At 36.6% G+C, this 25,296-nt stretch overlaps 1 protein-coding gene and 1 long non-coding RNA gene across 3 annotated transcripts; one reads left to right on the top strand and one right to left on the bottom strand.

Annotated features, from left to right (window-relative positions):
• Positions 1-565: 565 nt before the first annotated feature.
• On the bottom strand, positions 566-17,222 carry LOC127972901 (uncharacterized). The gene is made up of 15 exons (XR_008157225.1): positions 16,700-17,222; positions 15,896-15,996; positions 15,012-15,111; positions 13,877-14,889; positions 10,835-11,871; positions 6,262-8,672; positions 5,975-6,025; positions 5,565-5,711; positions 5,331-5,454; positions 5,097-5,196; positions 1,790-1,867; positions 1,361-1,465; positions 1,187-1,261; positions 914-1,002; positions 566-768 (listed from the first exon to the last, which is right to left on the bottom strand). It is a non-coding gene; the product is annotated as an uncharacterized LOC127972901 (long non-coding RNA).
• LOC127972775 (serine/threonine-protein phosphatase 2A 55 kDa regulatory subunit B gamma isoform-like) lies at positions 14,770-24,977 on the top strand. Of its 2 annotated transcripts, XM_052576666.1 has the most exons (9): positions 14,770-14,903; positions 15,918-16,015; positions 16,705-16,879; positions 17,231-17,343; positions 18,815-18,992; positions 19,747-19,911; positions 20,582-20,751; positions 21,356-21,447; positions 21,671-24,977. In XM_052576666.1, the coding sequence occupies exons 1-9, from the start codon at positions 14,840-14,842 to the stop codon at positions 21,960-21,962; spliced, it is 1,347 nt and encodes a 448-aa protein (XP_052432626.1). In that variant the 5' UTR covers positions 14,770-14,839; the 3' UTR covers positions 21,963-24,977. The 2 variants fall into 2 exon arrangements, with proteins under 2 accessions (XP_052432626.1, XP_052432543.1); XM_052576583.1 differs by lacking the exon at positions 14,770-14,903 and having other exon boundaries at positions 15,110-16,015.
• The last annotated feature ends 319 nt before the right edge of the window (positions 24,978-25,296 follow it).

Raw genomic sequence — 25,296 nt, 5'->3', positions numbered from 1 at the left:
TTTGAATATATTGTAGTTGATTGTAGACTAACGAGAGACTAACGAAAAACCTTCGAGTTCTGAAACTTACAGGATGTTTTTATAGCACAATGACATCATATATGTCAAAAGATCAAAGGAATTTCGATCTCTCAGTTTCTGACCACTTTAACACAAGAGTCACAAAATTCATTCATTATTAAATGATTTAGTAGTGATTCACAAGTGTGACAAAGCCAAACAGAACCTAGTCTTGTGTAGCTTGTGATATTTCCAACATAAAGGCTCATTTAAAAAAAAATGTGATTGTGTTATTGTGAATGTGTAATTGTGTTAATTAAACTATGTAAGTGTTGATATAGGTTTACCAAAAAATGTTCACTGAAATGCATCTATTTCATATTATTGAACTGGGGTGCGGTTGCTAACTAAGGTAGCAACTTTGTTGGTTGCAATGCAATTTCCCATTACCAAACATGATAGCAACAATGGTTTTGGGAAACGCACCCCTGATTAGTTCAATTCTTCATATTCAAGCCTTTATATGCTTGAGAGGCATCCAGACAGAGAGGGTTAAAATCATATCTTTGAGAGTGTGAAATGCTTTTATTATAATAATAACGTATTTTATTTCATCATACATAGTAATAATCTGAATATCAGATACAACTTTGAGTCATACTTGGTCCACTCTATGCATGGTTAACAAAAAGAGTTCTGCCATTGTTTTATGTTCCTTCAGCAACCTTCTTTTAGAAGGAAACGGGACACACAAATGCTGGCCAGGGCCTGGGAAAGAAGGGAAAAGAGACAAACAGTAGGGACAAACTAAATACTTCTTTTGAAACACAAAAGCACAGTATTGCAGCACTTACTCACTAAACACACATACCGACACACATTTCTAACAGGATGTGTGCAAGCAGGCCCTCACCTCGAAGAGCGAAGAGCAAATCCCGTTGATATAGTCATAGTCAGTTGATATGGGGTTAAATGAGTGGAGTTTTCACAGTCCATCGAATCCTGTAAGAAAGACACTCAAACATTGATTCAAACGTCTGATTAAACGACACAACTGTAAAATTTTGTAAAAAGAAAAAAATACTACAAAATAATTTGTCATCCTCCCTCTTAAATATAGAGTCTCCCTGTACAAATCTAATAATGTAAACAAGTAGAGGAAGTTAACACATAATTCTAGACTAACATTTGGCTGAATGTTGTATTCACACTTCTCTCGGTCTCCTTGTGCGTACAGTTCTGTTGCTACAAGTTCAGCAATCTGTCAAGGTAAAGAGAAAGAAAGAGAAATTTGTGTATGTGCGTATATAAGTGTGTCTTTCTATGTGTGTGCTTGCATGCACATGTGGTTGTGGCGTACCTGCATGCATGCATGTAAATGTGTGTGGGAGAAGCTCAACCACTTCTGAACTGGCCATGGTTTGGTCATTGCACATAGGTCGCTTGCTGTCATTAGCAATGACCTCTTTAGATCAAGAACATCAGTTAATATAGACACAGGAAATGAACATCAGTTAATATAGACACAGGAAGTGGTCATAAGCAAAAAAAAAAAAAAATGTAGTCAAAGTTTCCTGCTCTGACGCTGTGCTTACAGTGAAATATAATGAGATCAGATAAAAGGAAGCAAATTATTCTTAGAGTGTTTGTGTCATTAGAAGAAGATATTATTTAAAAAAATATATATAAGTAGATTTTTGGTGGGTTGTGTGAGAATGTGTTGTTTGTTTTATAAATATTTGTGAATATTGTGCAGTGATGTGCATATTCCTCAAAAATATATTTTTACCTCAGCAGTTTTCCATGTCCTTCATCTTTCCATAGACAGTTGTTATTCTGAGCGAGTTTGTAGAACTTCGTTCTCTTCCTATAGATTAACAAAACCATACAGACACAAATACAATTTAGGTTGTTGTGTTTAAAAAAAAAAATTGTGAACAGCTGTGTTTAGAGCTTGAACTGGAAAAGGATTGGAGCTTGCTCCATATAAATAGCAAAGTCTGTTGCCAGAATGTTCTTCTTAATCATCTGCGCACGGGACCTGTATTCCTTCAATAAGAGAGAACTGAGATTCTGACAGCCCTGAAACAGAAGAAGGGTCATGGCCAGATAGATAGATACAGTATTGTTCAAAATAATAGCAGTACAGCAGTGTGACTAACCAGAATAATCAAGGTTTTTAGTATATTTAGTATATTTTTTATTGCTACGTGGCAAACAAGTTACCAGTAGGTTCAGTAGATTGTCAGAAAACAAACAAGACCCAGCATTCATGATATGCACGCTCTTAAGGCTGTGCAATTGGGCAATTAGTTGAAAGGGGTGTGTTCAAAAAAATAGCAGTGTCTACCTTTGACTGTACAAACTCAAAACTATTTTGTACAAACATTTTTTTTTTTCTGGGATTTAGCAATCCTGTGAATCACTAAACTAATATTTAGTTGCATGACCACAGTTTTTTAAAACTGCTTGACATCTGTGTGGCATGGAGTCAACCAACTTGTGGCACCTCTCAGCTGTTATTCCACTCCATGATTCTTTAACAACATTCCACAATTCATTCACATTTCTTGGTTTTGCTTCAGAAACAGCATTTTTGATATCACCCCACAAGTTCTCAATTGGATTAAGGTCTGGAGATTGGGCTGGCCACTCCATAACATTAATTTTGTTGGTTTGGAACCAAGACTTTGCCCGTTTACTAGTGTGTTTTGGGTCATTGTCTTGTTGAAACAACCATTTCAAGGGCATGTCCTCTTCAGCATAGGGCAACATGACCTCTTCAAGTATTTTAACATATGCAAACTGATCCATGATCCCTGGTATGCGATAAATAGGCCCAACACCATAGTAGGAGAAACATGCCCATATCATGATGCTTGCACCTCCATGCTTCACTGTCTTCACTGTGTACTGTGGCTTGAATTCAGAGTTTGGGGGTCGTCTCACAAACTGCCTGTGGCCCTTGGACCCAAAAAGAACAATTTTACTCTCATCAGTCCACAAAATGTTCCTCCATTTCTCTTTAGGCCAGTTGATGTGTTCTTTGGCAAATTGTAACCTCTTCTGCACATGCCTTTTTTTTAACAGAGGGACTTTGCGGGGGATTCTTGAAAATAGATTAGCTTCACACAGACGTCTTCTAACTGTCACAGTACTTACAGGTAACTCCAGACTGTCTTTGATCATCCTGGAGGTGATCATTGGCTGAGCCTTTGCCATTCTGGTTATTCTTCTATCCATTTTGATGGTTGTCTTCCGTTTTCTTCCACGTCTCTCTGGTTTTGCTCTCCATTTTAAGGCATTGGAGATCATTTAAGCTGAACAGCCTATCATTTTTTGCACCTCTTTATAGGTTTTCCCCTCTCTAATCAACTTTTTAATCAAAGTACGCTGTTCTTCTGAACAATGTCTTGAACGACCCATTTTCCTCAGCTTTCAAATGCATGTTCAACAAGTGTTGGCTTCATCCTTAAATAGGGGCCACCTGATTCACACCTGTTTCTTCACAAAATTGATGACCTCAGTGATTGAATGCCACACTGCTATTTTTTTGAACACACCCCTTTCAACTAATTCAACTAATTGCCCAATTGCACAGCCTTAAGAGCGTGCATATCATGAATGCTGGGTCTCATTTGTTTTCTGAGAATCTACTGAACCTACTGGTAACTTGTTTGCCACGTAGCAATAAAAAAATATACGAAAAACCTTGATTATTCTGGTTAGTCACATTGTACTGCTATTATTTTGAACAATACTGTAGATGGGTGGACAGAATCGAAGGAGACAATGGCTGGATGGATGACAGGATGACATGGTGACATTGGTGGATTTTTAGTAGATGATATCGATGTTAGCGGTGGGTGGGTGAATGGATGGTGCTATGAATGGACAGCTGTTATGGATGGATAGATGACTGGACAACAAGATAGATGGTTATTACAGATATATGGATGTATAGATGTTATGCATGGATGGATGGATGATATCGATGCTATTGTATGGACGACTGGACGACTGGACAACAAGATAGATGGATGTCATCAACAGATGGATAAATGGACGCATGTTATGGATTGATCGATGTGTAGATGGTATGAATAAACAGACGGATAGATTGATGGATGTATAGATGGATCTTACAGGGTTGTTTAGAATTATAAGGCACATGTCACAAGTGACCATACAGCTGTGCTAGAGGCTGGTTACTTCTAGGAAAAGAGATTTTTTAAAAAAACAGACTGTAATATTGCATTTCTTTATCAAGATGTAATTTACCAGGACAGAATATTAAAGGTGCTGTAGGGAACTTTTGTAAAAAATATATTTTTTACATATTTATTAAACCTGTCATTATGTCCTGACAGTAGAATATGAGACAGATAATCTGTGAAAAAAATCAAGCTTCTCTGGCTCCTCCCAGTGTTCCTATTGCCATTTGCAGAAAATACATCGCTCCCGGTAAAAAATAACCAATCAGAGCTGCGGTCCGTAACTTTGTTTGTGTTCAAAATGTAGAAAAATGTATATAACAAGCGAGTACACCATTAATCCATTTTCCAAACCGTGTTTTTAGCTTGTCCTGAATCACTAGGGTGCACCTATAATAAGTGTTTATATTCGGACTATTTTAGATTGCTTCGGGGATACCGCGGCGGAGTAACCCAGTACCTTTGTGATTCTTCATAGACATAAACAGAGAGAAGTAGTTCCGGCTACAATGTTCTTCCGCAAGACGCAAGCAGTTCTGTTTATTAACCGCTAGAGCGTCAAAAGTTCCCTACCGCAGCTTTAAGGTAATTTACACTGTGTTTAAAAATGTAAAGGTATACTTGAGTAGTTATTCAAGCAGTTTTTAATTAGAAACGATAACGTGGCATACTAATGCAACACTAAAGAGTGGCCACACTTTAAAACGTGTAAATGGCATTTATAGATGCTTAAATGTGTTCAAATACTTGTTCGGTTAATGTAAACGTATAATTTACATATATACAGTATACTTTATAATTTATAATAACGCTATAGTCAGAGATGTTCTTTAGCACAGTGGAGGGTGGAGTAGTGTAGAGTGGTGTAGAATAGTGTAGAACCTCTCTATGTGAGAGTAATTTACTCCTCTGTGGTCCAGATCCAGATCATGCACAGACTGGCAATAATGAGAGCAAGAACCTCCAGACTACTAAAATCACTCTGGATTGTAGAACATGAGAGATTAATTAAGCTTGGAATGAAACTAAATGCGGGGGCAATGAAATATCAGAGATTTGGCAGGTCAGGGATTGATTAACTAATAATTTGCTTAGTCCATATTTTTCAGAATATACCTTTTAATGCACTCTGCAGTGGGGCAAACATGCACTGGGCGGTGCATAATGCATGACTTTACTTATGATAGACTACATTGCTTCTGTAGCACATCCGTATGCCCAAAACCCACTGACACAGGGTCTGAAAAAGAAAAGGAAATACCAATTCTAGATCCACAGCTTACACAAATGTATTACTCAAGGCTTTGGTGTGATTTAGTGACGTTAGTTAGAAGAGCCAAGCAGGATTACCAGAAACCTTGTAGGCAATGCTGAACTCCTGGGGCAAATTGAGAACATACGCACAACGGCCTGACTCATGGCAGTATGGGACATATCAAGATCACTGAAGTTAAAATCCAGTAAACATAGGGCATCTGCTGACACGATGACAGCCTCCTAGTGAAGAAATACGAAAACTAATAAGACTTTCAAATGGCACAATGTCCTGCATTGAAGTGCAACTGACAAAACAACAAACACACTTAAGAATAGGCCTAAGCGGCTCTAACCACAGGAAGTTGCAAGTTCTCTCTATCACATCAACACTTACCATCCTTAATGCTGTTGCACAACATTTCAACCAAGTTGAATCAGTCTTGTAGAGATCTAAAGGGCTGTAAGAAAAATAAAAAGACGTATTAAAAGGAGCGTTTCAGTACCTCTAAGATATCAATTTCTTCTTGTGAAGCTGAAATTTGATAAGATAAGACCTGTAGGTTTAAACACACACACACACACACACACACATACAAACAGTGTGAATAGGAAAAGAAAAATGATGTATGTTATTGGTAAAATCTGTAGAACGTTTACATTTGAGATTTTCCTGTATAAATCAATCCTGGTATTGTGTGATTGTTGAGTTGCTGAGTCAGCATTCAGATCACTTGCTCATTATTCTTACAATATGAAGTGATTTCCAGTGACTTCAAAAGGAATGTCTTACCATTTCAAACCCCTTTAGTCATAGCCAGCTTGGATCTGGTTCTATCTGCCATCAGCGGCATGTTGAAATGTTGTAATCCCACAGCACAACAAACTGCAAAGTACTCTAGGAGGTGCTCATCAGCTTAACTAAAAACTTCTGTCTCTGTGAGAGTCATTTTATTGACTAGCGTGGAGATTCACAGAATGGGATGTACTATTTGTATCTAAACTGAGGAAAACAACAAGTGAGATCTTTTTAGTTGCATCAGTGAGACTGAAAAAAAGAGTAGAATGAGACAGATTTCCAAGATCAAAAGTCTTGGAAAAATTTATCAGCAAATTCTTTCTAAACCAAATGATCTGAACAATGTTTTCCATGTTAAATATATAGTTCTCTTACTGTATGTGTTGTACTGTATGTTACAGTAATATGTGCAAATATACTATAATATGAGCAAAACAGTCTGAAACAACAACCCAAAAAAATCCTATGGGAAAGCATGAGAGCTTTGGTTTGTTGGATAAATACTAGGGACAGTGGAAATTAACTAAGATGTTATTTCCGTTTGCCTCTCAGAAATGTGCTGTTCAAACTCCTGACATGAGAGATCTTAGAAGTCTGGGCCTTGGAGAACACACAAAAACAGTGTATGTCAGAAATTCACATAACACTTTGGTTTCGAAACCAGTTCTCAATATTGACTAGTTGCTTATTAGCATGCATATTAATAGCATATTGACTCTTTTTTAGTTCTTATAAAGCACATGCTTTATTCTTCATGACCGTATTCTAGATCCCTTAACCTGACTCCATGCCTAAACTCAACAACTACCTTAATAACTATTAATTTATTAAGTTAGTAAATAATTAAGTAGTAAACAAGGAGATTACTGAGGCAAGTTAATAGTTATTTAATAGAGAACTGACCCCCAAACTAAAGTGTGACTGAAACAGACATGGGAAATCTCAGATAAAAGGTACTTTTTAGTCACATGGTGATATGGTTTTCTCTAAAGTAATCATATGCATATATATATAAAAAGGAAGAAAAACTATGAAAATATGTCATTGATTTCCATGTAGACATATGACCTCAATTTATCCATTAGCCACATTTTTTTTTTTATTCCAGCACTCACACACACACAATAATCTTATATGAATAGCAATGTGACCAGTGAATGAATCAGATAAACTTACAGGTTTGTTAACAATGTTCAGCGTCTCCATTGAGTTTTGTACAGGCATAGCATACATGTAGATGACGTCATTGCTGTCATAAAAATATAATTTTACATTTAACTATGCTAAACTCATTGTATACATAAGAATGCATAAAGTTGTATACCTTTGGGTTTTTTTTTGTTTTTTTTGCTTAAGTATTAAAGAGCAATACTGAACTGAACACTGACTTTCAATATTATGGGGTTAAAACAATTACCTATTATTTTGTAACACCTGATCAAATTATAAATGTACATTTATTTACCTTGTAGAACAAAGAGCAGTTGTTTTTTATGCTCTATATGGACCATCTTTGAGACAAAATGTTTTTTATTTTTTTATTTATCAGATTTATCAGTATCAACTTTAGCTGTTTTAGTAGTTCAGTATTAAAATAATTTTATGAGCTTCACGCAGTCTTTTAACCTACACAAGAAATTAAAAGAAAGTGAAAGACACATGTATCAGCACAACTAAAACTTCACAGCTGCTAAGAACAAATAAAGCATCCTTTATTTTAACAGTGAATCATTATCCATAAAGTGTTGATTCTTGTACTAATATGGAGCTGTCAGTTGAGATAAAAATACTACAGAATTGTGCTTTTGTAACTGGCAGGATGACAGCAGAGATTGTCATCCAGAGAGGCGTAGTCATGTGACCAGCTGGGCCAATCAGAACAGTACCTGTCACATGTCAAAAATAATGTAGCAAAAGTTTCCCTATACTGTCATTTTTTACTGTAATTTTCTTCGTAAACACCATTTTATGTATCTTTAACAGATTAATCATTTTAGATAAAAGTGAGTAACGCACTGTAGAAAAAAGTGGCTAAATAAATAAATGTAAACTCTGTGTGACACCTGACTGTGTTAGCTCTCACACAGCTGACAGTTTTCCAGGATCAGTCCAAACAACAGAGACAAAAAGATGACTCTTTCTTTGACTCAGGTCACATGACAAAATTTAGCACTGATTATTCATTAAAGATAGGTGGCTTGTCATATAAATTCATTTTATATTTCACACAAATGTCATGCATAGTGTAAAGAAAAAAACTTGATATGGACTCAACACCATTGTATTTCAGATCATCGAAAGACAAGATTTTTTTAACATCTTTAATATTGATAAATACTTACTTTCTCATCTTGTTCTGAGAAAAAGCTCCCTGCACATGTGCCTGGCCTGCTTTTGTTCACACACTGAAAAAAATGTTATGTTGAATTTACTTAATTTTATTACGTAAAGGGGTTGCACAAAATAAATTTATCTAAATCCAGATATATTTTTCAAATTGAGTGAACTTATATTTTATAAATTGAGTTTATTAATCTCTTTCAGTAATTTCAGATTAATTATATTCATAATTTTAGCTAAACTTTTTTGAGTAGAATTTACTCAAATTAATTGTGCAACCAGATCAATTTAATCATTTAATTTCTACAGAGTGAAATTAATTTAGTATAGTCTCTTTCATTAATATTCAGACAAATAAAGCAAACCCAACATTTTCAACTCTAACTTTATTTTTCTGATCCAAGAGATATTTTTGCTTTCCCAAACAAGAGTGCCTGTAATGTAACTCAGTAGTCACCATTTCTCAGAGAGCTCAATACATGGTACACCGCACACAATGACGGTAACAATCAGTGAATAGTGTTTGAGTATAAATGGGTCATTTTGAGTAAAAAATGAACTTCAGGCGTCACAAAAATGAATGTCACTAAAACTAACATCAAAAGCAACCATAAAACTGTGTAAATACAACTTGAAAACTTAACGTTTTTAATTATTCATGCCCCAGTGCATGAAGGGAAATACAGTGAAAAAAATTATCCATTTAATTTACTAAAAAATTTTATGGTGGTTTAAGTGGTTGCAATCAATTTATTTTAGCTATATTTAAATAAACAAATTTATTATCACCAAAATATAAAATTAACTTTCAGCTAAATTTGTTCAACTTAATATTTTCAAACTGAATTTAATTAATTCACATGGCTTGGATTTAACACACGTGTAATTCATTTAAAACCAATTAATATTTATTAATTAAAATCAAAAACAAAATTTAAATGGATTAAACTAGCACAATTGAATTACGCTTAATTTAATTGGGTCCATAATCATTTTTTTCAGTGCAGACATGACAGCACCTATAACATGCCAAAATACAATGGTTTTTGAAAGAAGTTTCTTCTGCTCATCAAGCCTGCATTTATTTGATCAAAAATACAGAACAAATTTAATATTGTTATACATTATTACAACTTAAAATAATAGTTTTCTATTTGAATATACTTTAAATAAATAATTTATTTCTGTGATGCAAAGCTGAATTTTCAGCATTATTATTATTACTCTCTCTATATATATATATGGTAATGCAATACTGGATACTATACTGACAGTATATAATGGATCATCTAAAACCGACAGTCTCCTTTTTGTTGTTCAGAATGGGCACACTATACTCTTGGGTCTGTCGTCTTCCCTATCATACGGTTCAATCTGAAATCTCAGATCCCATAAAAACAAGTTAAAATCAGTTGTTCGGGTGAATCAGTAAACCACATCAGTTTAAACATTGCATAGCTATGTTATCTCAAAGGGAATGAAAGCATCTTTTGTTATATGGCTGTCTGCAGGCAAACGTGAGAAATATCAGGGGTGTAACGGTTGGAACACTAGAAGGAGTTATATGGCATGTTTATGAAAGACAGATACTGATAAAGTAAAGATGAATATCTCTGCTGTTCAGTCTGTCTCTCTCTTCTCTGCTTACATTCTGACAGCTGTCACACTGCCAGAGCTTAGAGCAGGGAATGATTTCCCTTCCCATGCTGCCACACACATGTCCCAGAGCACACACAATCTCAGCCCTCGTTCCCACGCATACTCATAACCAATAAAGACACATACTTATCATATGTTCATGTAATAAACTGTTGATGGCTGTTTGTTTTTTTTCTGTGCATAAATATCAATACCTATGCAAAAATACTACACATTCAGCTAACACACTTGTTTCCATTTTAATAATTGGAATTACATTATTATAAATATTTATTTGTTGACACATTTTCCATTACTGAATAGTGCAGTAAGATCTATCTTTGAAGCCACCCCAGATTTATAGTCTTTAAACTGTAAAAGCTCTACATCTAGGTCTGAATAACTTGGCACATTATGGCAAACTAAAAGTACCTTGGATTAAAACTAAATCTGTATTGACGATGAAGAAGTAGTTCAGGTCAGTCCTGAGTGATCTCTAGTGTTTCTGTGACAAGGGGAATCCTGGACCAGACTCCACCAGTGACCTAAACTGACTGTGTAAAGACATGCACCACCCCTCATTTATTACCTCACAAGAATTCCTGATGTTCAGTGGCCTCTTAGTGCTGACCATGTATCCCATAATGCACTTGTCCCACTCTGCCTGTGTATAGCTGCAGACAGACTCCTCCTCTGATAGGAAGATAGGAAAGTGTGGTCTTTTCATTGTGGCAGGGTACACATGCATGCCCTCAAGTGTGCCCACAGACAAGATGGGACACTCCACGTCTGCCAAGAATTTTTCAACCTAGGCTCAGTTATGAGGGTTTGGGCAGCTTGGGCTCTTTCTAAACAGCCATGCACCCAATGTGTAAGAAGAGAAAAGAGATAATAACAGGTTAGATTGCACTAATAGCAATTTGGGAATAGCTAGCATGGGTGATCAACTGTATATCTTAGGTTTAAGCATGTATTTTTTATCAAAGAGTTAAGAGTTAAGAGACTTATTTTAAAACAGTAATATAAGTAACTTAAAAGAGTAAAGCAATGCAAAAAATTCTTATTCTCCTGTTCTATCCAGAAATACACGGAACCCAAATCTGTTGCTATTTAGAACCATTTTCCAGTATAAAGCAGTGTTCAAACTTAAGACATGAAGAATGAAAGCAGATGGCTGGAAATATTGCATCACATAACATTATTTTTACATACTCTCTCAGAACAGATGTAGCTACACTGCTGATCTTGAGTATCTGATAAAGTAAGAGCTGACAGAATCCGATCGATCATCCAGCCATGCCTTCACTTTCTCACCTTCCTTTCCCATCCTGAATCCCAGTCTCTGGGTTTTCGCCCCTAGGGTCCAGAGAGGTGAGAAGAACCGTCCAGCACTGGTGATGACACACTGCTTTTTTATGCTGTCATTCCTCTCCACATGTGAACACTTTGTGAACAATTTTACCCGACTTGTATCTGGACCCTTGAGACCCCTTTTGGGCTGAGGAGACTTCATACCTCCCTTCAGCAGGCAAAGAGGGCAGGGACTTTGTTTGCAGACATGGCATGTTTTCTCTCGCCTTTCTTCTCTCCAAAAGCAGATGCAGATACGCAAGCTGCTGGATCTTCCTGAAGGAGTGATAAAGAGAGATGAAAAAACTGATGCGCAGTTGGTGTCGAAGAGGATTAAGCTTTGCTGTCACCAGCTGCACTAACATCCCAACTCTGCACAGTTAAGGTGGAGGTTAATCTGTTACATAAAAATAATCTGAGAAATAACACCAGAGGCAAAAGGATTAGTGTCCTGGAGAACTATGAATGACTTTGCACTGTCGTCTCTACTCACTCTACCTGACAAATAACTGTTAGAAAATGTCAAGTGGACAATAAATAAACAACCCATGATCCAGACCGAGATGAATAAGCAAACTGGTTAAAAGACTGGAACAGATTATTTTTTAGAAAGAAATGCTATTACATTTTTAAGCATTACATTATATTATCCTGTATATTATCTGTGTAATATATATATTTTTTTCATTAGGCTATAAACAGATTATGACTATAGCATCATCCAAAACATTATTTCTTAATAATTTCTAAAGATGTCATCAGCTGGAATTTCCAAATATGCGGTGTGTGTTACAACCCCCAAACCCCCCTTAAAAAAATACAAATAAAAAACAAATGCATGGAGAAAAGCACGTCCCATTTCTAGAAGGCACTTCCCCTTCCCTCATGTAAGTTTCGCAATTGGTTAAAACTCGCTTGAAAGAGGATGCCAAAGCTCCATAAATCAACGTGATATAAAGTTATGCAATAATTCTAAAGTCCACTGAAGTACAATACTTCCAATGTATAATATATGATGTATAATATAATTATGTATAGTACCTATAATACTGTACATACAAGTATAATAATAATGTAATGCTGTTATATATATATATATATATATATATATATATATATATATATATATATATATATATATATATATATATATTTGTGTGTGTGTGTGTGTGTGTGTGTGTGTGTGTGTGTGCGTGTGTGTAACTTTATATTATAAATCTAGTAAAAACATTGGAGTACGGAGTATTGGAGTACTGGAAGTACGTTTAATAAGAAAATACTATTTCAGTCTGTCTACTTTAAAATTTCATATTTTCATATTTCATACGTGTTCCTTTACTAGCTATTTTTTACTCTCTTTACTGTTAGCGCCCTCTACTGGTATTCTTAAAATAAAAAAGTGATGGATACCTTCCCTGAAAGACCTGTCTGTAGACGCACGTGACGTGACGAATTTTCTGTCAGCTGTACCGAAGAAGTTAAATTTTTCCATGCGATTCTTCGGCTTTCATAAGTACAAGTGGTAAGAATGTACATTATAGTTCATTAACTTTTGAAAAGCGTTTATGTAATGTCTTTAAACAGATTTGTGATGCTTTTAAGAGTTTTTGTGTCACTGTTGATGCCAACAGGTTTTAGGTTCTTAATACCACATCATAAATTACTAAGACTCATGCCTCTCAAATGTATATATAACCATAAACGTATTGTCACATTTACAGTTGCTTGTCCGTTTGATCAGTGTTTTCGTGAGAGCGAAAACTTGCACTTACAAATCTTATTAAACTAAAACCATAATTCTAAAAAGATCATAAAAGAGAGTGTAGCCTACTTTTTTTACTTTCTTTCTCAACTTAATTGTTGTGCCTTCATTTGTCATTTATTTATTTGCATTTATGAATTACATTATAAAATTGTATATATTATTTATCATGCTCAATTGAAAAACAACAACATTATACTTGTATTTATCGCGAATTTTAGCATAGCTTTGGTAACCTCTTTTTTTATTATTGCATTTCAATGTTTCCTTTCAGAAATACCACAATCAAACCAGTAGCTCAGATTGTAGATCAGTAGCTCTGTCGTCAATTTAGATTGCGATTGTTGTTGTGCAATCCTAAACTTTCCCATTCTCCTGTGCATTAACATCAACAAACACTAGGGGGAGCTATTTAACAAGATTTCACAGCATCCTTCACACCTTCCAAATTTTCTCACATCGTTTCTTTTCATTCAGTGAAACCTCTTTTCAAATGCATATACATCTCTTTTTGCTTACCTCTAAAGTGAACCCTTCCATTATTTGCATCCTTATCAGCATTTCCTCTTCCATCTTTGCCTTTTTGGATGACATTTGCTCCATTTCTCATCAGTCTCATCATGTCACAGTTCTCACTCCAGTGAAAATCTCTGGCTCCGCCGCATTCCAGATTCTCTTCCCTCCATCTCTCTGATGTCCTCATCTACTCTCCTCTCCAGGCTCATTCCTCTTGTCACCTGCAGTGGGAGGTGCGGCCAAGGATAGCCTTGCTCTGATTGGCCGAGCAGGGAGGAGGCTTCTGTGATATGGTGATGCTGTGCAGATGCTCAGCAGCAGTGGTAGTCGAGAAAGACAGGCTGGTGGTATCCTCTCGCTCTCTCTTTCCCTCTTCTCTCCCTCCCCCCTCTTTTTCATCTTTCCTTTCCCTTCAAGCAGAAACACGCATACACACACGTGCACTCCGTCACACTGCAGCAGAAGGGAGAAGACACACCGTGAAGCTGTGAGGTACGACCAGGCCTCTCCTCTTCCTCCTGTGAAAGACAGCCTGTCTCTCTCTCTCCTCTGCTCTCCTTCAAGGACTACCGCACCCACGCCTGGAAAAGGACTTACCGCAGCACGACGGATCTACGGATCACTCACACACCTAGATTCTCTTTTCTTGTTGCCAGGCAGTGTTGGCTGAGCGTCAGGACGTGCGCTCGAGCATGTTTCGCATATGACAAGGTGCTTTTCTACAGCTGACTGAGCTGTGGTTTATTCATCCCGTTTTTTACCCTCCCTTTTCCCCATCTGTACGTGGCATCCTTGTTGCTTGGTGCTCATCTTCCTCCTGACAAACCCGGACCATATCCCAGGATGCCGTGCGCCAGGCCACTCTGCTAGGCCGCACCAGCATGGGCAAAGCACCGGGGGGGTGGGACAGCACGGATTGGACGGCTCTGCTCCGGACGGGCGCGCTTACGCACTCCGCCGCTTCCGATGGGTGAGGACAGCGAGAGCCCCAAAATCAATCACAGCTTCCTCCGAGACTATGTCACAGAAGGTATGTGCACACATCTGCATGAACACTCCCTCTTTGCTTAGAGGAGAAAAGCACGTCTCTTCCCATTATACACACTCACATACCGAACCATAATTTGATCCTTCTCACCTCTCTGAAGTCCTGAAAATAACCTTCATCTCAGCAGATGAGCGGTAAGGTCTTCTCATTCAGCTGACTCAGACTTTGGTCACCTGGTCCAACCACACACCTATTATTGGGTTACAGTATGCATTAGTGAGACTGTTTTCATTTAATTATCGGGCGTTGTGAGCCAGACGGAATAATGCATGTGCAAACAGAACCAAGACAGTCTTACATTTCATGCATTTGAGTATAATTTAAATCATATTTGTTTGATTTTGAAACATGTATTTAAATTTTTCATGCAACTGTTTGCATGCTATTCCTAAAATTGTCTAGGAGTCTTTTGTGTCTATTGCAGGCCTTATAATCAAGTTACAGAGCAGAATGATTCATCAGGAGCAGGCCAGGCTGTTTTATTTAGTGTCATCATCATTGTACTAGCAGAAGCAGGAGCATGGCATGCTGTTTATCAACTATTAGGGTTTAAAATGTGAAGCCATATGCCCAGACGAAGCTCTTGAATAAAAGTGTTTGCATAGACAAAACCACAGTTGTGCTGTGCTAGCACATGGCCGTGAACTAATATTACTTCAGGTAATTTGTACTGTAAAATGCTTTTTTGGCTGGGAGTATCATGAAAGACTGTTACATAAAAGTATTAGCATTTAGCTCCAGTTATGCAGAAATTCTCCCTATATTCCAGTTCTGTATAAATTAGAAAATAAATACTGTTTATGTAGAAAAAAATCTATAATCTATCACTATAGAAAAGTAAAATGGTAGGAATACAGTTGTAAAAAAATATTGTGCATTTTATTATGCATTTAATATTATGCATTTGTATTTACACATATTTTTGTATGTGTGTGTGTTTCTTTTTTTTTTTCACTGAAAAAATGAACACAAACCTGTTTCTTTCTTTCTTTGTAGCTGATGTCATTTCTACAGTGGAGTTTAACCAGACGGGGGATCTGCTGGCCACAGGAGATAAGGGGGGGCGAGTGGTCATCTTCCATAGAGAAACAGAGGTAGGTCAAACTGTGAGCAAAGCACTGCAGTGGGCGATTGATAATTGGGGAATAAAGCAGTTTTAAGCAGTGGAGTTAATATATGGTGAGCAGTTTGACTTTGGGGGAGGGGAAAAGCAAAGGTCATAAAATGCTTTGCTGCCAAAAATATTACATACACTAGCATAGGGTGCTGAATATGCATGAGGAGATTTTAATTTCCATTGCCCAAAGAGCATTACGACAGAATTTAAACGGATCTGGTTTAAAATACTTCTTAAAGACATAGTATCATATATTGACTTTGATATAGAGCAATATGGTTCACAGATCATGCCTTTTTAGAACCGGTGAACTTTCCATGTATTTAACCTAGATACTGAACAAAACCCATTGTTTTTATGTGATAACTCACAGTGAAAACCACTTATCAGAACCTACGTTTATTTGCTCTTTTAAAGGACATTTAAGCAAGCAATACTAGCAATAATATGCTGTAAACAATAGCAGAGTTATCTTAAAAAGGGAATGTCTTTTTTATATATCATATAGATTGCGTAAACCAACCTTTGATTGCTAGAAGGTATTTTTTTTTAATGAAAGTAATATTATGATATACATTCAGCAATGTTTTAAACATGGATTTATGTACATTTATGTACATAAGCATATGCATTGTATGTTTAATTGGGTCTTCTCTCTTACCGCAGTCTAAAAGTGAATCTGAAGAGCTGGGAGAATCGGGTGAGTATAATGTCTACAGCACGTTCCAGAGTCACGAACCGGACTTTGACTATCTGAAGAGTTTGGAAATCGAGGAGAAGATCAATAAGATCCGCTGGCTGCCACAGCAAAACGCTGCCCACTTTCTCCTCTCTACCAACGGTAATCACACCACTTCCTGTCCATCAGGAGTTAAACTAGCCTCATATTTGTCAATCTAATCCTCCTAATTACATTACAAGATGCTTTCATAATTATTTTGTGCAAGACATCAGTACCAGATATTAGACTAGAAATAGTTGGGCTGAATTGCATTTCACATTGCTATCTTCTGTTTGAACCAATGCATCATAAGACATTTTTAATAGTAACAAAAGCATGAACAATGCTTATCAAGACCACTTGCATTAAAGATGCCTTTCAAAGTCACAGAAAGATGTATTAATGTTTTAGTATAGAAAGTCTGAGTTATAAAAATGAATAGCTGGTCATTTCTAAAACATGTTCCAACAGATAAAACTATAAAGTTATGGAAGGTGAGCGAGAGAGACAAGCGGCCAGAGGGCTACAATCTGAAGGACGAAGAAGGGCGAATAAAGGACATCTCCACCGTGACCTCACTACAGGTATTTTCACAGCTGGCATATTCAATCCAGTGCAGGATCTGGGTCCAAATGCAGGGAAACTATTTATTAATTATAAACAGGAACAAAAAAAGGCCAACATGGCAAAAACAAAACAGAAACAAATCATGGGAACAGAGCAGACACAGCCAAAATGCAAGACACAAAACATCAGACATATAATACAGCCAGACAGAGTGGTGTGTGAGACGAGAATATAGTCCATGACAATGAGCAACAGCTGTGTGTTTGATTGAGAGACAGGTGTGCACTCACAGAAGACGATAGGTGTTTCGAAGCCAGTATTTCGAGGATGCTACGTCATCGACATCCGTTGAAGGACTGTTCCAATGTCGAGGATCCTCGGAATTTCAACCAAGAAATGAGTCCTTCGTTCGAAGAATATCCCATACACAGGAAAGGATGCATATGTGTATCCTTCATGCTCTTTGCGCTCTCAAATCACCCACTATTCTATGCGCGCAGCTTTGCTATCTAACGTTAGTTCAAAAATTAAAAACATTCCGTATTCGGAGCATTAACGTTTTTTATTTACGTTACCAAACATTTGTTATAACTGTAGTAAATATAAGTAAAGTTTGACGTTTAAATGCCAGTACAAATTACTACCGTATTGATATTGTAAATTATACAAATACAGATGGTTAACTGAACCGGACCTGTCATTTAACAATTGGTTGCGTCAACGGCATTTCTTTTATAAATAACTAGTTAAGTTGTCCAAAGTAATTTAATGATACCATTCACAGCGTTATTCAAACGGACCTTTTCACTGACGTAATGACGCAATTACGTGCACTTGCTAGCCTGTTCCATTTACGTGTTCTCCGTATGCTAAGGAGGAGTCTCACCTAGCCTCTGAAGGAAGTGACTTGGAAGGATCAGTCCTACCAAGGAAGTATCCTTGACATTGAGAAACGCCTAGTGACAGAAAGACAGAAAACTGTGACAATTTCTGATTGGTCAATCAATGCATTCTGCGGTTAAATATTTTTGTATAATGACTGCTAAATTGTATATTTGACAACTGACATTATCAACCTGTTTCTTCCTTAAAGTATCTGTGCTAGTTTCTCATATAACTCCCTGGTGCTATTTCTTCTCACATGACGATAATATTAACTTAAATCAATATTTAAGATAAATCTTTGTAGTATGTAGGAGTGTAAGAAACCAGATCATTTACAATTAGTTGGTTATCTCAAAATAAAAATTTTTTTAGGGTGATTTGAGATGCAATCAGGGTGTGTTAATACGATAACCTTTAAAAAAAAATACAATTAAAAAATTAAAAATAAATGGGTGAGGCGAATATGCTCACTTTTTAAATGTTGATCCCATAAAATGTTTGTTGTTATATGTTGTTATATGTTACATAGTGTTACCCTAATTTTGAGTAGGTGATCTAAAATAAGAAGACTTCTGATGACTTCTAAATGTCGTTTCCTTTAAGGTGCCGGTCCTGAAGCCCACTGACCTGATGGTTGAGGTGCGGCCGAGGAGAATCTTTGCCAACGGCCACACCTACCACGTCAACTCCATCTCAGTCAATAGCGATGGCGAGACATATCTGTCTGCTGATGATCTCAGGATCAACATGTGGCACCTGGATATCACAGATCGAAGCTTCAGTATCCTTTAAATACAAAATATAATACAAAACAAAATGCAGCCATTGTGACTTGTGCCTTTAAACTGGCGTATATACATTCAAATAACTGGGACAAAGGCATAAACATTGCATGCAGTATAAAAATGGTTCTATTCCTGAACTGATTGCTTTCGTTTCTTTGTGTTCTCGTGACTGGACTGAAGGCAGACGGTTTGAGTTCCAGATTGCGTAGCTGCTCTTCTTTTTAGCAAGGCACTGACCTAGAAATAAAATATCTATGGAAACATTTAAATAATTCACCAAGGAACCACTCTCCTTTAAAACACATAATAGCTGCCTTGAAGAAAATTGTAGGTTGTGTGCGTGTGATGTGTAGGGCTTACTGAGTAGATGTGTGTGGACGAACATGTATGTGTATGTGTGCGTGTGAGTGCTCTCAATGATAATCATATGATTGTACAGTTTTACACCAATCAGGGAAGCTGATGATGCATGGTTTATAAGCCCCCACTAGCAGAATGTGCTTTTAGTTGTAGGCCTTGAGTGATCTCTGGAAATAAAGTACCACAAAAATATAATAATAGTGTGCTATATTTCAAGTCTTCTGAAACCATACCATAGATCTGTATGAGAAACAGACACAAATTGAAGCCGTTATTCACTGAAAATCTTGACATCTGCATGAGTTCATGAAAGAATTAGGAGTCTCAAATAGAGAAGAGAGCTTTCAGAACTGTAAATCAGAAACTGTCCTTGACCCCTTCCCCTCTCAGACATTGTGGACATTAAGCCGGCTAATATGGAGGACCTGACGGAGGTAATAACAGCTGCAGAGTTCCACCCACAGCACTGCCACCTGTTTGTATACAGCAGCAGTAAAGGCACGCTACGCCTCTGTGACATGAGAGAGTCTGCACTCTGTGACAAGCACTCCAAAAGTAAGTAATGCTTTTTAAGCGCATAGACTGCATTACTTGCATTACCTATCAAAAGTTTGGGGTCAGTAAGTAATTTTTATTTAATTTTTTTAAATGAATTAATACTTTTATTTGGCAAGGATGCATAAATTGATCCAAAGTTACAGTTAAGACATATATTATACAAGTTTACAAAAAAAATTAAAAAAAAATAATAATAATTATGCATTTTCTTTTATTAATTGTTTTTACTTTCTATTCATCCAAATAATGTTTCTTTAGCACCAAATCATAATATAATGATTCTGAAGGATACTGAAAACTGGAGTAATGTCTGCTGAAAATTCTGCTTTGCATTAACAGGAAAAAAAACATTTTTAAAAGATTTAATTGTAATGATAATTACAATTAAGCACAAGAGACTTCCTATAAAAATATAAAAATATTTTCTTAATAAAATCCCTCTTGTGAGAGATGAATCTATTCTCAAATCTTGTATTTAACCTCTTGAGTTTCTTTATGCCCTCTTTTGCTATAACCTGTTAAAAGACAATCAGACCACCGTGTTAAAGATGTTTCATTGCTGTCATTAAGTGTAAAACCATTGAAACAGTTTCCCAGCACACTCAGACTTTCAAGCGAATCTGTCCTCCAGTTTGAATCTGTAATATTCTCTATGCTCCACTCTTAGTCTTTGAGGAGCCAGAGGACCCAGGCAATCGATCTTTCTTTTCTGAGATCATCTCGTCGGTTTCTGATGTTAAGTTCAGCCATAGTGGACGCTATCTGCTCACCAGAGACTACTTGACTGTCAAAGTATGGGACCTCAACATGGAGAAGGGCCCAGTCGAGACCTACCAGGTGGGTAACTTGCAGGTCTTCATAAGCAATACCATATTATATTTATACCATAACATATATGTTAGGCTAAACTATTTCTGGCTGATTTGATTTTTTTTTTCTTGTGCAGTAAGACACTTTTTATACTAATTCTAGTGAATCATTTCAACCTAAATGTTTCTTTCATGTGAGGTGTTGGAAAGTTAGTGTTACTTAATACTATTATAGTATTTATTAAATTTATGTTTAGTACGTTTGTTATAAGCTTTTGTCATTTTATTGTATTTGTATTTGTATTACGCTTTATTCTTATTTTTAGCAATTTTAAAACTACAGCTTAAATCTGTTTTATCACTGTTAGTTGTCAAGGCAAAATTTCTAATCTGTTATTTAAATTAATTTCGATAAAAAAAAAACATTTTTTAATATTTGTAATTTTACTTAGCAATACCAACACTGATCGAAGTTGATTCACATGGACAATTAATGTAATTTAACTGATTCAATAAATAACTGATTTGTGTCTTCCTTATTTCTATAGGGAAATATTTAGTCATTTTCTCCTCTGTTAGGATGTATTCTTGGTTTTAGTATAAATATATCTGAACATTTCCTTGTGTGTCAGGTGCATGAGTACCTAAGAGGCAAACTCTGCTCTTTGTATGAAAACGACTGCATCTTTGACAAGTTTGAGTGTGTCTGGAATAGCACAGACAGGTAAACATCTCTCAAGCCTTGAATAATCAGATCTTATGCAATATATAAGCTTATTTCCTGTTTTATACTAATACCCTCCTTCTTTCCCTTCTTACTTCCTCTCTTGCATTTCTGTTACTATCTTTATTCTTTTGATTTGCTCATTTGTTCCCCTTCCAAACTCTTTTTCATCCACACACCCGTTCTGGTTTATACCCATCATGCTTGCCGTATCCCCTTCAAGTGTAATCATGACAGGAGCATATAACAGTTTTTTCCGGATGTTTGATCGTGAGACCGGTCGCGGTGTAACCCTCGAGGCATGGCGTGAGAGCAGTAAACCGCGTGCCGTGCTGCGGACTCGCCGCGTTTACACCGGGGGCCGGCGTCGCCGGGGGGACGTGGGCGTGGACAGTCTGGACTTCTCTAAAAAGATTCTGCACATGGCTTGGCACCCGGCTGAAAACATCATCGCCATCGCAGCCACTAACAACCTCTATATCTTTCAGGACAGGGTCAATGCGGAAAACCAGTGACAAGAGTCATGTAACGGGGTAATGCAGTAATGCTCTTCACAGGGCCACACACACCAACATGCATTTAAATCATGCACATGTATTACATTTATCCTTCAAAACAAACATTATTGGTCCTGTGAAGATGGGCGTAGTTGGCGGACTATGTTTGCAGTTATGCTGTTCCAGGAGAGCAGTTATATATACAGGTAGCTAGTGACTTTAACTGATAACTGTTTGGTTAATTACACCGCCAAGAATGTTACCAATGAGCTACAGAATGTGGAATTTATGATTGGCATCACAGTCAGCCAATCCTGGACTTCTTTGATATGTGATGGATGGTGTTGCCGGCCAATCCCTGACTGCGCTGATCTGTGATTGACAGCTGTTTGGATAAAGGCTGGTGCCTTTGGGCTGAAGACCAGGAATGAGACCGCTCCACTCCTCTGTGCCAGGCTGCCATGGAGACAGGTTACTCAGTTACCATGGTAACAAGAGTGCTCCAAGCAGTCTTCCTATCACGTGCTTCCCAAAAACCTATCCCACAATGCATCTGCTACACGGGCACTCATTTTACTTCACGCTTAATTGACCATTTGTGGAGACTTGATTGCCTATACGACCGTATCACTATATCTCACACTTGAAGGCTTGTCTGGTGTCTTCTATCAGAAGGATTGAACCACTACTTCATCAAAACACTGTCTTAACCTGGTTACACCTCATGATGGGTTATATTTACACATGTATGGTACTAAAAGTATCGGTCTGTCTCTCAAATAAAAAATACAATAAGGGTATATCACACTGCTAACACGCTTTAAAAAAAAAGTCTCCTGTAATGTACACGAGTCAGGAACTCAGGATCAAACTCTGATCTGGTTTCTGGTTACGCAGGAAGCACTGCCTTTTTATTCATGATTGTAGCTACTATACAGATCCCTCAAAAAGAAATTTAAGCAGTCAAAATTTTCCTACAAAAAGTGCAGAAAGACATGGAAATTAGTTGGTTATCAAATCAGGCAAGTGATTTACCACAAACAATAATTCTGACACACTCCTCTATTTGTTTAATTTAAAAAAAAATCTGTAGAAAAAAAGTACTTTCAGAGGAAGCCTGTGGGACATTGGGAGGGTTAAAAAGCAAAAAAAAATTCATCCTGTATGTTGAAGTGTTGATATGAATGGTTCATATTTGAGTGAAAGGCAAGAATATCCAAAAACCCCATGACTTGATCGTAATGAATATTGGAGTTTTATAATTGGATTTTATAAATTAACATGACTTTTTGCAGGTCTAGAAATCACACTTTTAAATTAGGCTTCCTCATATATTCAGATTTTACATAATTGTAGGTATGCTGGTTCTTTAAATACAGTTGAATTAGAACAAAAATATCTTAATTTGTAGTTGTACTCATTTTAGGTTTGGCTCATATTAATTCTTCCTTTTCTAACTTTTGTGGCTATATTCCCTTTTTTTTTTTTTTTTTTTTTTTGCTTTGCTAGTGTTCCCTGGGCTTCCAAGTGCAAAAACATAGTTGAGGATGTGTAAAAATTATGTTTTGTGGCAACATGACAAATAGCTTATCTTGTATTGAATTTGGAACACTCCAATATGTATCAGTGGATAAATCACTCCTTCACTGTTTTCTGTGACCACACAGGTGTACATGTAACTCTATCCACTGTAGAAAGAACATGGTGAGTTATTTTTCATTTAAGGTGCCATCCACCTTCTGATCGACTGCTTGTTTGGTGTAGATGTGGTAATGAATTGTCGGGTGTCTGTGTAGATTGTGACACAAAGGTCAGTGATTGTTTTTGCTACATGAACAAGGCTGAATGAATGTAACTGTCAAACACATGCTTCTAATGAATCCATTTTTAAAGTGTTATGATGTAAACGGGGTGCTCTCAAACTTACAAGTGAGCTTGCTTGTTTGCTTTTCTCATTTTCGTCCCTCTTCTGTCTTTCCCGGTGTTCATGTGTTTTCCGTCCCATTTTTCTAGTACTCTTTGCTCTATACATATACTGAGGCTGTGCCTCTTACAATCAGTTCCTCCACTCTTATTTTTACATTTGTAGTTCATTCACATCATTTTTGTACCCTGAGACAATGACTGCTTTTTTACACTGTTCCACTTTCTCTCTCACTCTTTCGTTCTCTTACATCCTGTTACCATGGCGATAGGCCTTCTGCCATTATGCATTCTGTCATGTGTTCCTCTCAGACATGCAGTGAAACACACACACACTCACATTCACAATGCAACCAGGGAATAATAGAGTTTTTCAGGTCTCACACACACACACACACTCTCTCTCACACACACACAAATGCACACACAATCAGGCCTATACATGCAAGCATACACACAACGCATGTTTATCATTATCCAGTGTTACTAATGTGTATATCTATGATGCCTAAACATGTTATATTGACACTAAATGGAAAAATAAAAGAGGCAAATTGAGGAATGTGGTTAAAGTAATATGACCTCTGTATACCCGCTAAGATTATGCAGTTGTTGTTTTTTTTGTTTTTTTTTCATAGTGTTGTTTCTCAGTCTCTCTGTCTGCTTCTGGGTATTTAACACACACACACACACATCTGATATGCTTATAGTGAACTAACTTCATCCAGCTATGCAGCATCAGACCTTAGAAGGACAATAATTGTGAAAGGCACTTTAATCCATTTTCACAGAAATTAAGGCACTGTCTTAACAGGTTTTACATCCTCTTGTCATAGAACCTCTCACTAAAACATCTGTGGATAGATGTGTTTTCATGTTACAAACAGTGACATCACCAGAGTGTGACAAAGTTTGAGCTGATTGTGAGAGTGTATGTAGATTTTTATCAGTGATGTAGGCTCAAAAAATGAAGTAAAAAATGTTTTATTTGAACTAACAAATAATAGATAAAGGCTCATATTCACAGAAATATCTTGAATGCTAAACAAGTATTCCATGCTTTCTTATTCATGTCAAAAATAAATAAATTTTGGAAACAAAAATAATAATTTTTTATAATTTTTGTGTGTAATCATGCGACATCTTTGATCACTGGGTCACATCTTAATGCTGTTTCTTGTGTAATTTTCTCCTGTTTGTAAAAGCAAAGAATGTTAATTTGAGCGAAGCTTGCTAAAAAAAAAAAAAAACGGTTAAACTATGGAATGAGGGCAATTGAAAAACACTTATGGATAATACTTAAATTATTCATTTTTAACATTTGTAAATGATGACAGAAATCAATTTTGGAATACCTATTTCCTTAAAGACAGTTTACATTAACTTTCAGCATTTTATAATGTACATTAAAATAGAAGTCTCACGAACG

This window comes from Carassius gibelio, chromosome A1 (assembly GCF_023724105.1).
Source record: "Carassius gibelio isolate Cgi1373 ecotype wild population from Czech Republic chromosome A1, carGib1.2-hapl.c, whole genome shotgun sequence".
Lineage (NCBI taxonomy): Eukaryota > Metazoa > Chordata > Actinopteri > Cypriniformes > Cyprinidae > Carassius > Carassius gibelio.
Note: the sequence above shows the minus strand (reverse complement) of the source record. Positions and strands in the feature narration are given on the sequence as shown.